At 40.2% G+C, this 15,427-nt stretch overlaps 1 protein-coding gene and 1 non-coding gene across 12 annotated transcripts in view; one reads left to right on the forward strand and one right to left on the reverse strand.

The window, feature by feature from the left end:
• Window positions 1-15,427, forward strand: part of ATM (ATM serine/threonine kinase) — a 160,403-nt gene that overhangs the window by 138,461 nt on the left and 6,515 nt on the right. For 8 of the 11 annotated variants that reach the window (XM_036259999.1, XM_036260004.1, XM_036260005.1 and 5 more), the window contains 4 exons: window positions 3,429-3,578; window positions 5,410-5,575; window positions 6,914-7,000; window positions 10,365-10,479. In XM_036259999.1, the coding sequence (XP_036115892.1) occupies window positions 3,429-3,578; window positions 5,410-5,575; window positions 6,914-7,000; window positions 10,365-10,479 (518 nt within the window). Of the gene's footprint in view, window positions 1-3,428; window positions 3,579-5,409; window positions 5,576-6,913; window positions 7,001-7,944; window positions 8,100-10,364; window positions 10,480-15,427 lie in introns of those variants that run through there. The other 3 variants (XR_004959324.1, XM_036260000.1, XM_036260006.1) reach the window with 3 other exon arrangements.
• Window positions 13,047-13,149, reverse strand: LOC118629111. The gene has a single exon (XR_004959360.1). It is a non-coding gene; the product is annotated as a U6 spliceosomal RNA (small nuclear RNA).

The raw sequence follows: 15,427 nt of genomic DNA on the forward strand, positions 1-15,427 counted from the left end.
ATTCACAGAGGGTCCGGAGGACCCCAGGATCGGCTGGTGTTCTGTAGCCTCGGGATCTCCTAGAAAAGTCAGAAATATTAGCAAGAATGCATTCAAGGGGGGTATGGGGCGTTGACGGTCCCTATCCCATCCTACCGAAAGCAAAACAGAGCAGCAGAGAACACGGAACACAAATAGACAGACAACCGCGGTCAAGACATAAAATACTAATTTCAGAACAGACGCACCCGAAAGTGCCAGATGGAAACCGACTGGTTTCCCAGGTAAGGAGTTGGCGTCCCGACCCTGAGAGGGAAGTGTGGTTAAGCGGTGTCCCGCCCGCAACAATCCCAGATCGCTCCGGAGCTACCGAAACAGAAAACAGATGGAAGGGGAAATCCCTTACCCAGATCCTCGAGGCCGAAGTCCTAGTCCGAATTAGACGAATCGAAAGCTAGAACGAATGTAGGTGCCGAGGGCGAGGAGGCAGCCCTCCGTGTAGTCTGAGGAGGTCGACCCCACAGAAAAGGGGGACCTCGCTGGACGATCTCGCTGGGGCCTCCAAATGTTGTAACCCAGGAGATCAACCACACTCAGACTCAATTTTTCAGTTTTGGGGGATGCTTTATTACCTGCGCAGGGACTGCAGCCAACCTACACAGAGGAGAACTGCAGCCCTGTGCTCAGGGGGAGGGTTGCTTATATAGGGCAGGGGTCATTCAAGAGTTTAGCAGAGCAAGCAAGCTGCGTGTACAGAAGCGGAGGCAGTTAGCGATAAGCAGGAGGGAATGGAGGTGGGAGGGAGCTGAGGCGAAAGGGAACTGGGTGAACTGGGTCAGCATATATCTATTCTGCTATACATTCTATTATCTAGGTTTTAAAAACTAACAAATTCGAGACGGATATCAGCTGTTAGTCAGGTGCAATACATATATGTTTAACAGTTACAGTTTTATGGGGTAAAGGGAGCTGCAGTTTCTTTTTTTTTTTTATCCTCACCCTAGGACACTTTTTCGTTTTTTGCTCAGATAGAGTGGGAGGGAGAGAGAGGAGGAGAGAGAGAGAAACATCGACGTGAAAGAGACACATCGAGTGACTGCCACCCACACGACCAACCAGGGCCCAGGACAAACTGCAACCGAGGTACATGCCCTTAGCGGGAACCTAACCCGGGTCTCTCTGGACCGCAGGCCGACACTCTAACCGCTGAGCCAAACCGGCCAGCGCCCTATCAGTTTCTTTACAGAGCATGCAGGACACTCTGGCCTTGGGGCCGTTTCTGTCCTCCCTTTTCCTGAAGGATATTGCTTTTCAAATTCCCAGTGAAAGTCAAATTCTGGTTAATTTTTATGGGGCTAATGCTATCTATAACATTCCCCATTGTTCATCTTGCTGTCCCTGAGGTTGTTAATTAGGGCAGCTCAAAGACAAGTTATTTTTCTTTATTGGATTCTAAGGACAGTGAGCTGCAACACTAAGCCAAATCAGGCAGGGCTTTCTTTCTTTTTTTTTTAAGAACTCATTAATGTAAACTGCAGTTAGATGTTTCTGGTAATCAACTAAAGGTTTTTTTCTTATGTTTAACCATTTTGCTTATTTCTGGTATAAAATACTTTAAAGAAAATGCTGAGTCAGTGGAGACTGTAGCACATAAAATAGGCTTTTAAAAATTTAAATTTGTTAGTTTTTGACTAGGTAATAGGTTTGCATGGTTCAAAAATCCAATAATAGAAAAAGATATGAAAAGACAGCCCTGAATCCTACCAATTTCTCTTCCCTTCCCCCTTACTCCTATAAGTAACCTTTTAATTTGTTTCCAGCTTTATGCAAATAGATATATGAATATATTTCCATATTTCCCCCTTTTCTTAAAGAAAAGACAACATATCTTTTTTTTAAAATTTAACAGTATATTATAAATGTCTTTCTTATCTTTTAAGAGCTGCATTTTCTGTGTTACATGGTTATTATAAAAGTCCTTATTGTATAAAGTGGGCATATGTGTCGTTCGTTAGTCTTCTGCTGTTGAAGACAATGCTCTGTTGCGATGAATAACCTTGAACACATAATTTTTCATATATATGCAGGTCAATTTGTAGGATACATTTTCAGAAGTTGCATTGTTGGGTCAGAGGATAAGAGTACCTGATGCCAGGTGGCATCTGGGAAGGCCAAGGGAGGCCTCAGTCAATCCAGCTTCTTGTCTCAGAACAGGAAGGAATTTGAGAGCACGGCAGGAAGATTTAGCAAAGCACAGTTAATTTTATTAAAGCAATAGCAAAAGTGAGAACGGGAAACTCTTTATATATCCATTGATTCTAAATGATAGCTTTGCAGGATAGTGTAATTTTGGTTATAGGTCCTTGCTTTTCATCAATTTGAATATTTCTTGCCACTTCTTTTGGCCTACAAAGTTTCTTTTGAGAAATCATCTCATAGTCTTATGGGAACTCCCTTGTAGGTAACTAACTGCCTTTTTCTTGCTGCTTTTAAGATCCTCCCTTTGTCTTTAACCTTTCGCATTTTGATTATGATGTGCTTTGGTGTGGGCCCTTTTGGGTTCATCTTGTTTGGAAATCTGTGCTTCCTGGACTTGTATGTCTGGTTCCTTCACCACGTTAAGGAAGCTTTCTGTAATTATTTTTTCAAATAGGTTTTCCATTTATAATATGTCATAGTTTTTAATCTTCCCAGTAAAATTGCTCATTTTTTGTTTAGTAATACATTGTCTCTTGGTGAAACTAACAAGACTCTAAAGCAACAGTTATTTGGTATTCTAAAACTGAGAATGCATTCAATATTTTCCAAAGTGAAATTCTTCAAACTTGTTTGATATTAAAAGTATAAGGAAAGCAAGGTTAATTCCTCATCCAAATGGGACAAACTAATCATGGCTCAGTACAGGTGATGAAGAGTGTCATTAACAGGATTGACTTCTCACGGGAATCATGGAGACTAAAAGATGAGCGGGTCCTTAGAAGTCTGAGCAGCAGGCTAGGAAATGTTACACTTTGATCTTTTTTTTTTTATCCTCACCCGAGGACATTATTCTATTTTTTGTTCAGATAGAGTGGGAGGGAGAGAGAGGAAAAGAGAGAGAGAGAGAAACATCGATGTGAAAGGGACACATCGAGTGGTTGCCACCCTCATGAACCATCCAGAGCCGGGATCAAACTGCACCCAAGGTACGCGTCCTTAGTGGGAACCGAACCCGGGTCTCTCTGGACCGCAGGCCGACGCTCTAACCACTGAGCAAAACTGGCCAGGGCACACTTTCATCATAAGAATGTTTTTGGTTGCTTTCCTCCAAGGAGCTTTGTCTCCTATGGACAGAGACATAGTAATACAACTTGGAAAAAATGTTTCACAACAACTCTGATAGTTGAATACTTGTCACATATTGTTTAATGCCCTTCCATAATCAAAAAATATTTAATCTATAACTCCAGGTGGTTCCCCTTTCTCAGCGAAGTGGTGTTCTTGAATGGTGCACAGGAACTATTCCTATTGGTGAATTTCTTGTTAACGATGAGCATGGTGCTCATAGAAGATACAGGCCAAAGGATATCAGTGCCTATCAGTGCCAAAAGAAAATGATGGTAAGTGACGCTCAAAAGTATGAATTATTGCAAGATTGTTTAATAGCTCACTAAAGCTGATTGTTATCAAATATTATAGAATTCAAAATGTTTTACTTTCAGAAGGTAATTATTAATCATGCTAAGTAAAAGAAAGTAAGCTCACCAGAACAAAAGGGTGCATGAGTGGAAAAGGAAGGTTTTTAAACTATGTAATGTCAACCCTTGTTTGATGAGAAATGTAACATTTTTCAATGTATGCTAATTCTTAACAAAACATTAAAACCAAAAACACGTTATGAAATCATTTTTATATGCTACTCATATAGAGAACTTCTAAGACACTTGTCACATTACACTGGCCATTTGGTCTGACATTTACTTAATCAGCAGTACTTACTGAATGCCTCTGCCAAGTGAGATTCCACAAGTCTGAAATTTCACAGGTGTTATGACTAATCATTGTACTTATCCTATTGAAAGATGAAAAGAAATGCAGAGGATTTTACTTGCCTAAGGTCAGTGAGCTAATGATAGAGCAAGGATTTGAACCTTGTCTCGCCATCTCTAACATCCACTTTTCCTTTTATTGTTCAGGGTACAGTGTAGGCACAGAGGAGGAAGTGGTTAGTTCCACCTGAGATGGGGGAGTAGAGTGAATCAGATTCAAGAAAGGTTTCATGGAAGAGATGGTGTTTGGGCCAAATTTTGTAAATGAATTTGTCTTGCAAGCAGAAGATACAAGCAAAGAGAAGGAGCCATGCACACACAGTTAAAAATAGCATAGGCTTAGTCTTTGAGGAACAGATAGGAGATTGGAGTAGTAGTCCTTAGTTGAAAAATGGAGATTTGCTTTATGATACGGTAAGAAATTTGCCTTTTATCCTATAGGCAATAAAGAACCCTTGAGAAGAATATTAATATCAGGATTGTATTTTAGAAAGATAATTGACAGCACTGTGGGTTATATTTTTGAAAAATCCGACTAGAGGCATGAGGCAGGGGATCTGAACTAGGACACACAACAGCAGGAATGAAGAATACAGGGTACATATGAGAATTATTAAGTAGGCAGAACATCAGGATTTTGTTGCTGATTAGAAGTGGGATTGGTGAAAAAGAGTTATCGGTGGCACCCAGTTTTCTGGTTAGGGTGATGGGGTGAATGGAAAGGCTATTTACTGTGTCAAGAAATAGAAGTAATTGAGTTTTGTCAGAGTTTATAAGGTAGATTAGTTTGGACTTGGAAGTGAGCCCAGTGAGATGTTTAGTGGGCAGTTAGAGAAGCACATCAAACCGGAGCTTAATAAAGATGTCCTGGGCAAAGGTAGAGGTTTGGAAGTCATCAGCACATAGATGAGAATTGAGCCCATTGAAGTAGACAAGCTTTGCTTCAATAAAGTATTATACTGTATAGTGAGAAGATGTTAGAGGACAGATCTGAGATGTGTCAGCTGCTTTGCCATCCATTAGTGATTCTTCTATTCTTCCTCCTTTTCTCTGTTTCCTGTCCTACCGATAGTGCTGTGATACCACCTAAGACTATCTGGAGCTACCTTTGTCATTTTTGTGTTTACTTCCACCTAGATTACAGGATCATGCAAGTTACAGTTTACTTAAAGACTGTCACTGTTGGTGTACTTCCTTCCACTAATATTAACATGAAAACCCTAAAGGGATTAGAATTTATTACTAGTTGCTTCCCTGACCAGTTAGCTTCTTGTGAGTAAAGATATTTTATCTTTTTATGGCCTCTATGTCTATCATACTATTTTTCATATAGACACTTACTGGACTTAAATTAGTTGAACACAATATTGAGAAAATAATTTTATATTTGATCTATTTAAAGGATGTGCAAAAGAAGTCTTATGAAGAGAAGTATGAAACCTTCATGGATATTTGTCAGAAATTTCAACCAGTTTTCCGTTACTTCTGCATGGAAAAATTCTTGGACCCAGCAGTTTGGTTTGAGAAACGATTGGCTTATACTCGCAGTGTGGCTACTTCTTCCATTGGTAATTTTATACATTTTAGTAGATTCAGCACTTCCTACATTCTTAGTTGCAGGGGATGATGGTGTTGATGGTTGTTGTCAACTAAACTGTCTCCATCATTAGATCATTGAGTTTCTTGTTCATCCTGATTCTTAGCTTCTAATTGTAGTTCTTAGTTTTTGCAGGAGAGAATTCTCCTACCCCAAGGTAGGGAAATAAGACTAGTTATTCTTGTTTGTTTAATAGTGGGTATTGTTTATTTTCTCTTCCTGAATTCACTATATAATCTTCTTTGGAGAATAATAAAACCCATGATAACTGCATGTAAGTTATTTCCTTTAATTATTATTATTCTTTGTGCAGAACCTCTATAATAATACCATAATATTATCACCCAATGATTGATTCTGTTTAACAGAATTTTGTTTTGGGAATAGAAATAATGATATATAGTTAAATAATCAGTGTACAATGTATATGTTGACTTTGTTTTTATTTGTAAGAGATTGGAATAGCAAGATAGGGCAGTGAACAAAATCTTGGAGTATGAGAACTAACAGGAACATTAGAGATCTTTTAGTCGACTGTTTTTTTAAGTGAGGACCACTTCCTCCGTCACCCAGGTTCCATACCCCAGGAAGGCAAGGCATGTATGTTTTGAAAAAGTTGTAGGTGATTGTGAAACCCTCTTCTTTTCTACACTGAGAATTATTAATCTGATTCAACTAATTTAGGTTGTAAACAAGAAAGGCCCAGTTAATGACAGAGTGAGCCAGGCACTCAGGCACCCTGAATCCCTGTGTGGTGTCTTCTGTAACACTGCCTTGTGTCTGTCTTTAGATTAAAGGCAATTTAAGGCATGTTACAATATGTCTTAAAAATAGAAGTGCAGTTTTTTTTTTCTAACATATACCTGATTAAATGAATTAATGATTAATTTATGTTAAATATAATCAAACAGAAGGAAGTTTCACTGAAGAATGAAGAATTTACTCATAGGTTACTCAATGAATATATATGAATACATATAATGCCCTGATTTGGCCCTGGTGAATAATGGTCTCAACTTTAACCACACCATTGTCGAAGTACTGGTATTTTAAAATGTGTGCTTTATTAGCAAAGGAAATACTCTTTAGCAAATCATCTAGAATTTGTACAATGCTGTGTAAATGAAAATAGCTGGGGAGATTTTACTTTAATTTACAGTGGCCGGTTATGTACATGATTTCCTTAAGTAGGCTAAAAAGCCTAGGCTACTTAAAAATTATGTAGAGTCAGTGATAATAATTGAAATTATGGCTACATATATTACTAGAAATAGATGATAGTGATTTCAGGTTGTTTTTTCCCCCCCAGTTGGTTACATACTTGGACTTGGTGATAGACATGTACAGAATATCTTGATAAATGAACAGTCAGCAGAACTTGTACATATAGATTTAGGTAAGTAATAAAAGATACATATTTTTATTTTGTTTAATAAATATTTAGTCATCAAGAAATGTTGTTTTCCTCCCAGGATATTACAAGTATGAGGGAGATAGATATCCCAAAGCAATAAATACTGTTTTTTTTTTGTTTTTGTTTTTTTTGGTATGTGCCCCTAGCAGGAACCGAACCCGGGACTCTCTGGTCCACAGGCCAACGCTCCAACCGCTGAGCCAAACGGGCCAGGGCTAAATACTGTTTTTTAAAGAAAGCATAAACACAGTGGTGCTGGACAATGAGTAAGATTTATTAGAAGACATGGCATTTGAGCCAAGTCTTAAAGAAAGGAAGGAAGGGTAATCCGGACTGAGGATAGAGCAGATGTGAAAGGAGGGATGATGAAGACGAAGCAGTTGGAATGGGGAGGCATTCAGTGTACCAAAGTAAAGATTGCATGTGATTGAGTAGCCTGAGAGAGAGATTGCTCCTAGGCTGTAAAAAGCCAAGCTAAGAAGTTTCATCTTTAATCTGTTAAACAATGGAAAGTAAATGAAGATATATTTGGGCAGGATGTGATTACATTTGATTATTGGAAGGATAATTTGGGAGCAGTATTGGCAGCAGTAAGACAAGCCTAGTGGGTATTAATAATAGTGTAGACAAGAGAATGAAGATTTAGACTACATTTGTAAAGACGGGAGCATTGGATTTGGGGGACATTTTTGTAGTAACCTACACCAGTGATATTAGATGTGGAAACCGTGGGAGAGGGGCCTCCAGGATAACTGAAGTTTCTAGTGAGGAACACAGCAGATTTTGTAAAGAATAAGGAAGCAATGAGTTTGGTTTGGCACATTATCTTGAGGTGTTAATGGGATTTACAGGTGGAGTAGGCAGTTTAATATATTGGAGAGGAAAAAAAATTGAGCATAATGACATGTAGAACTTTCAACAAATAGATTTTAGTAGACGTCTCTGGACTGGAGGAGGTTCTGATCTCATACATCAGCCTTGACAGAGAGGACTCAGGATGGGATTGTAAGGAATGCCAACATTGGAAAGCTGAGTCAGAAGAAAAACTGAGGAATAACCAACAAGTCATGGAACGTTGGAGGTGGGGATATCTTGAGAAAATTTTTGAAGGAAGAAATGCTTAGTAGTGTCTGATACAGAAAGGTCAAATAAGATGAATGCCGAAAACAGGCCTTTGCATTTAATAATTAATCAATCTTAGAGGCCTAGGAAGTAACCTTTGGATAGAATGGATGAAGTGAGATTGTGAAAAGACAAGGATTGAATGGAAGTTAGACAAAGAATGTGAAATTGTTCCCCAGGAAGTTAAGAAGGGAAGGGGGAGAATAAGAGAGTCATTTGCCACTGAGATGAGACAGAGACACACGTTCGGTCCTTTTGTTGTTGTTTTGAGGATTTTTTGTTTGCTTTTTTAATATGAGAGAGGCATGAATATGTTAGATATTGGTAAAATACAGGAAAGTGACAAAGGTAATTAAAATAGCAAGGGAAATTACAGAGTACATGGGGTATAGAGCTGGCTTTACATTGGAGGCCTGTCAGCTTTTCTGCTAAGAGGAGGAAAGGATGAGCGCTAATAGGAAAGTCTAAAGCTAGAGGGAAATAATTTGAGGAAACTTATATTTGCTATTTTGGTATTTCTGAGAAATAGAAAGCATGTTTACTTGCTAAGAATTGGAGGGATGACAGTTGGCCTTAAAAGAGCAATACAATTCTAAAACTAGTACCAAGGAAATGAGACCAAGAGTTATAGAAAGGAATAAGTAAAAAGACATGCACAGCCCTGGCCAGTTTGGCTCAGCAGTTAGAGCGTCAGCCTGTGGTCCGGAGAGACCCGGGTTCGGTTGCCGCTAAGGGCACGTACTTCGGTTGCAGTTTGTCCCTGGCCCTGGTTGGTCGTGCGGGTGGCAGCCACTCGATGTGTCCCTTCACGTCGATGTTTCTCTCTCTCTCTCCTTCCTCTCTCTCCCTCCCACTCTATCTGTACAAAAAATGGAAAAATATCCTCGGGTGAGGATAAAAAAAAAAAAAGACATGCACAGCAGTTTAAGGATCACTTTCCTAAAGTGATCGTCCTAAATTTATATTGGCGCCAATGGTGCCATCATATGATTTCTTCCAGCAGTCCTGAACACCCCTGGAGTTGGAAGTTTTAATTTGAAATGGTAGCTGTGGAGGGGCAAGAAGATTTAAGGTACTAGAGAGAGGGATCATCCTTGCAGTCTGCACTGTGAGTTGAGTATGGAGAGAAGAGAGGCTCACAGACTAGCAATCTCCATGAATGTGAAGACTGTTTAATAAAATAAGTGTGTAGAAGAAAAGGCTTTGATTAGAATGTAGAATTTAAGATTTCTAAGAAGGTGCAGTTTTAGGAAATTAGAAATTCAGCAGTGTAATCCACATAAGTGGTTTACTAAGAAAGTAAAATTGAATTCTATTAGGAAGAGATCAAAGAAAATATTTATAAATATAAATATACATATACACACACACACACAGATAGATAGATAGATAGATAGATAGATCCTCTGCATTTTATCGTCTACTTATAACTACTTCATTTTTATTTTTTATTTTTTTTATCCTCACCCAAGGACATTTTTCCATTTTTTGTTCAGGTAAAGTGGGAGGGAGAGAGAGGAACAAAGAGAGAGAGAGAAACATCGATGTGAAAAGGACACATCAAGTGGCTGCCACCCGCATGACCAACCAGGGCCGGGGACAAACTGCAACTGAGGTACGTGCCCTTAGCGGGAACCGAACCCGGGTTTCTCTAGACCACAGGCCGACGCTCTAACCACTGAGAAAACCGGCCAGGGCCAACTACTTCATTTTTTTTTATCCTCACCCGAGGATATTTTTCCATTTTTTGTACAGATAGAGTGGGAGGGAGAGAGAGGAAGGGAGAGAGAGAGAGAAACATCGACGTGAAGGGACACATCGAGTGGCTGCCACCCTCATGACCAACCAGGGCCGGGGACAAACTGCAACTGAGGTACGTGCCCTTAGCAGGAACCGAACCAGGGTCTCTCCGGACCGCAGGCCGACGCTCTAACCGCTGAGCCAAACTGGCCAGGGCTAACTACTTCATTTTTTAAAATCACCCTTTAATCTAGATTTATCTAATTATGTCAGAAAGTAGTTAATGATGTTTCGATTTGAGGTCAACTTCCTAACAGTGGTGGGGATGAGGAAGCCACACCGAGCAGAAATAGAATCAAATACAGTGTGTTGTAGTAGTGAGGGGATATAGGTGACAAATTATTTGGTGCCTCTACAAAGTGTCAATTGGGAGAAAAGTCAGTTAGCTGTGGAACCTCCTAACCTCACTGTGTTTTTTACATAGGAGTTGCTTTTGAACAGGGTAAAATCCTTCCTACTCCTGAAACAGTTCCTTTTAGACTCACCAGAGATATTGTGGATGGGATGGGCATTACTGGTGTTGAAGGTGTCTTTAGAAGGTAAGTGATGTAGGGTAGGACAAATGATTTTTGGTGCCAAAATTATGTGCATTATTGATTTCTATAGATTATAGAATCCATTGCTAGAATGACATCCCAGAGCTTTGCCAGTACTAAGGAAGAGACTCTGGGTGAAAATAGTAATTGTTTCTCCTTCTTTCAGATCACCTAGGACCTCACCCAATATATCATATGTACTGTGCTTCCTAGCCTCCTCTGGAAGCAGCCCACATTTTCCTTTAATGCCTCTGTTCTGGCTAAATATTTTTACTGCTTGGAACTCCTCATGGGTGCTCATTGTTGGGCATATAAACTGTTCCAAAGGAGCTTTTGATCCAGTTCCAGTGCCTGCTAAAAGAAATTTGCAGTTCCCTGTAGCTTTCCCAGCATAAGTCTGCGTACTCAACTTTTTTTTTTTTTTTATCCTCACCTGAGGACATTTTTCCATATTTTGTTCAGATAGAGTGGGAGGGAGAGAGAGGAAGAGAAAGAAACATCGACGTGAAAGGGACACATTGAGTGGCTGCCACCCACACAACCAACCAGGGCCAGGGACAAACTGCATGTGCCCCTTGCGGGAACTGAACCCGGGTCTCTCTGGACTGCAGGGGATGGACCGCTGAGCCAAACCGGCCAGGGCTCAACTTTTTTTTTTTTTTAATCTTTACCCAAGGATCTGTTTATTGATTTGAGAGAGAGAAACATCAGTATGAGAGAGAAACATCAATCGGTTGCCTCCTGTATCTATTCTGACCTGGTATCAAACCCTCAGCCTAAATATTCCCTGACTGGGAATTGAACCCAGAATCTTTTGGTGTGTGGGATGATGCTCCAACAAATTGAGCCTCCCGACCAGGACTATGTACTCAGCTTTTATTTATTTATTTATTTAAATATGTTTTCATTGATTTTTTTTTCTTAGAGATAGAAACATCCATGTGAGAAACATCAATAGGCTGCCTCCTGCACAACCCCTTGGGAGGATCAAGCCCGCAACCTGGCATGTACCCTGACTGGGAATCGAATCAGTGACCTCTTGGTGCATGGGTTGACGCTCAATCACTGAGCCACAGCAGTCAGGCGGCTGTACTCAACTTTTAATGGGACAGATTCTAGTCAAAGTAAACTAATAATTACCATAGTAATTAATGACTTAAAGAAATATTTTAAAGTATTAATCTTATACAAGTATTCACATATATGTTATTATTAAAGTATAGTTGACATATCATACTTCATTAGTTTCAGGAGTGCAATGTAGGAATTCAACCACAATAAATCTAGCAGCCATATGTCACCATACAAAATTATTATGGTATTATTGACTATATTCCTTGTGCTGCATATTACATCCCTGTGACCTATTTATTTTATTACTGGAAGTTTGTACCTCTTAATCTCTTTTACCTTTTCATCCATTCCTCTCTCCCCCATGCTCTCCCCTCTGGCAACCATCAGTCTGTTCTCTGTATCTGTTATTCTGTTTCTGATTTGCTTTGTTGTTTTTTTTACTTTAAAGCAGGTAAATTTTTTTTGTTGTTGTTACAGATGTTTCTCCTTTTTCCCCCATTGACACCCTCCTCCCCATCCCTCCCTACCCCATTCCCAGCTTTGTTGTCCATGTCCATTGGTTATGCATACATGCATATAAGTTCTGTGGTTTATCTCCCGCAACCCCTCTTCTGGGGATTATCAGTCTGTACCCCACTTCCACGTCTCTGGGACTACCCTGTTCTTCAGACTATTATGTTCATTATGTTCCAAAAATAAGTGAGATCATATGATACTTGTCTTTCTCTGTTTGGCTTGTTTCGCTTAGGATAATACTTTTCAGGTCCCTCTGTGTCGTCTCAAAGGATAAGAGCTCTTTCTTTCTTACAGCTGCATAGTACTCCATTGTGTATATGTACCACCGCTTTTGCATCCATTTGTCTACTGATGGACACTTGGGCTGTTTCCAGATCTTAGCTATTGTAAATAGTGCTGCTATGAACATGGGGGTACATATATTCTTTCTGATTGGTGTTTCAGGCTTTTTAGGTTATATTCCTAAAAGTGGGATCACTGGGTCAAATGGAAGTTCAATTTTTAATTTTTTGTAGGTAACACCATATTGTTTTCCACAGTGGCTGCACCAGTCTGCATTTCCACCAACAGTGCACTAGAGTCCCCTTTTCTCCACACCCTCCCCAACACTTGTTTGATGATTTGTTGATTGCGGCCATTCTGACAGGTGTGAGGTGATACCTCGTTGTTTTAATTTGCATCTCTCTGATAATTAATGATGTTGAGCATTTCTTCATATGTCTCTTAGCCATTTGTATGTCCTGTTTGGAGAGGTGTCTATTGAGTTCCTCTGCCCCTTTTTTAATTGGGTTCTTTGTCTTCCTTCTGTTGAACTGTATGAGCACTCTATATATTTTGAAAATTAACCCTTTATCTTATGTATCATTGACAATTATGCTCTACCATAGAACCCCTTTTCATTTTGGTGGTTGTTTCTTTTGCTGTGCAGAAGCTTTTAAGTTTGATGTAGTCCCATGTGTTCATTTTCTCCTTTGTTTTCTTAAAATATGGAATGCTTCACAAATTTGCATGTTATCTTTGCACAGGGGCCATGCTAATCTTCTCTGTATCATTCTAGTTTTAGTATATGTGCTGCTGAAGCAAGCCACTGATTTGCTTTGTTGATTTTGGTTTTTCAGATTCCACATATAAGTGAAACCATAGGGTATTTATCTTTTTGTAAAAAAGAAAAACATAACTTTATTGTTGAATGTATTACAGATGTCCCTCTTTTTTCCCCCTTGACTCCTTCTCCTCAATCCCGCCCCCTCCTTGCCTTCCTAGCACTATTATCTGTGTACCTTGGTTATGCATATATTCATTATAAGTTCTTTGGTTTCTCTCTCGCCTCATCTCTCCCCTTCCCTTTGAGGTTCATCAGTCTAACAACCAATTTGTACTTCCTAATCCCTTCATCTTTTTCACCCAAACCCTCCCACCCCCCCCCCAATCTGGCAACCAACAAAAAATTCTCTGTATCTGAGTCTGTTTCTGTTCTGCTTACCCATTTTGTTTGCAGGTTCAATTGTCGATAGATATGTATTTATTGCCATTTTATTGCTTATATATTTTTTATCTTCTTTCAAGAAGACCCATCAACATTTTATATAATACTGGTTTTGTGGTGATTAACTCCTTTAGCTTTTTCTTGTCTGGGAAACATTTTATATGGCCATCGATTCTAAATGATAGCTTTGCAGAATAGAGTAATCTTGGTTGTAGGTCCTTGCTTTTCATCACTTTAAATATTTCTTGCCACTCCTTCCTGGTCTCCAAAGTTTCTTTTGAGAAATCAGCTGACTATCTTATGGGAGCTCTGTTGTAGGTAACTGCTTTTTTCTTGTTGCTTTTAAAATTGTCTCTTTGTCTTTAACCTTTGGCATTTTGATGATGATGTGTCTTGGTGTGGACCTCTTCGGATTCATCTTGTTTGGGACTGTCTGTGCTATCTGGACTTCTATGTCTGTTTCCTTCACTAAGTTAGGGAAGTTTTCTGTCATTATTTTTCAAATAGGTTTTCAATTCTTGCCCTCTGTCTTCTCCTTCTGGCACTCTCATGATGCTAATGTTGCTAAACTTGAAGTTGTCCCATGGGCTCCTTATACTGTCCTAATTTTTTTTTATTCTTTTTTGTTGGTGTTGTTCTGATTGGGCGTTTTTTGCTTCCTTATATTCCAAATCAATGGTGTGCTTCACCTAATCTACTACTGATTCCCTATAAATTATTCTTTATTTCAGTTAGTGCCTCCTTCATTTCTGACTGGTCCATTATTAGGCTCTTAAGGCCCTTACTAAGTTCATTGAACATTTTTATAAGCAGTGTTTTGAACTCTGTATCTGTTAGGTTGCTTATCTCCATTTGGCTTAGTTCTTTTCCTGGAGTTTTGTTCTGTTCTTTTATTTTGGGACATGTTTCTTTGTCTCCTTATTTTGGTTGCCTCCATGTGTTTGTTTCTATGTATTAGGTAGAGTTTCTGTGTCTCCTGGGCTTCGTAGGGTGACCTATTGTAGTAGGTGTCCTGTAGAGTCCAGTGGCACAGCCTCCTTGATCACTCGGCTGGGCCCTCAATATGCACCCCTCGTGTGGATGGTACACCTTTCTGTTGTAATTGAGTCTTGATTGCTGTTGGCACATCAGTGGGAGGGTTTTACTCTGGCTGATCACCAGCAAGGACTGGCTCTGCCCACCTACCACCAACCTCTGACTACCTTGGATGATCAGCTGTGCAAGAGCCCACCACACAGAGCAAGACTCACCTCAGCAGAGCTCTGGTACCCCCTGAGTTCATTCTTTGAGTGTATTATTTATGGAGGTGGTTGGGTGGTGATGCTTTGACGTGTTCTGAAGCTGTCCACTGGGTGTTTGGGCTCTGGGGCAAGGTCAGCCACTGCTTTGTTCTATCCAGGGCCACCAGGCATAAGCTACAAAGTGATCTGCCAATGGCTAGTTCTTGTGGTGGGCTTGGAAGTCCCCAGGCCAAGCCAAGCTGTGAACCAAGGCTGGCTGCTTCTAGTGCCAGGCCTGGGGTCAGTTAGCAAGAGTTACGGGACTTGCTGTGGCCAGATGCTGCTTATTTGAGAGCATTTAGGAAAATCTGAAGCAGGAACCAAAACAAGCCTATGGTAAAGCCACTGGAAACAGCCTGGCTGGGCCTGAAAGTTGGTATAGGGAATCACCAGGGTGGGGCAAACAGTATGAGCCAGCTTGCTGGAGTTCCAGAAATGGTGGCCTTCTGCCTGCCCTGTGAGGGAAGGACTCACCAAAGGAATAGTGGCATCCACCAGCACGTCTGTCCAGGAGAAAGTTGCGCGCCCCCCCCCCCCCCCCCCCCCCCAGTCCTCGCCATGATGCCAAACAACTCAGTTCTTCCCTGTATGTCTC

The sequence above is a fragment of the Molossus molossus genome, unplaced genomic scaffold, assembly GCF_014108415.1.
Source record: "Molossus molossus isolate mMolMol1 unplaced genomic scaffold, mMolMol1.p scaffold_m16_p_13, whole genome shotgun sequence".
Classification (NCBI taxonomy): Eukaryota; Metazoa; Chordata; class Mammalia; order Chiroptera; family Molossidae; genus Molossus; species Molossus molossus.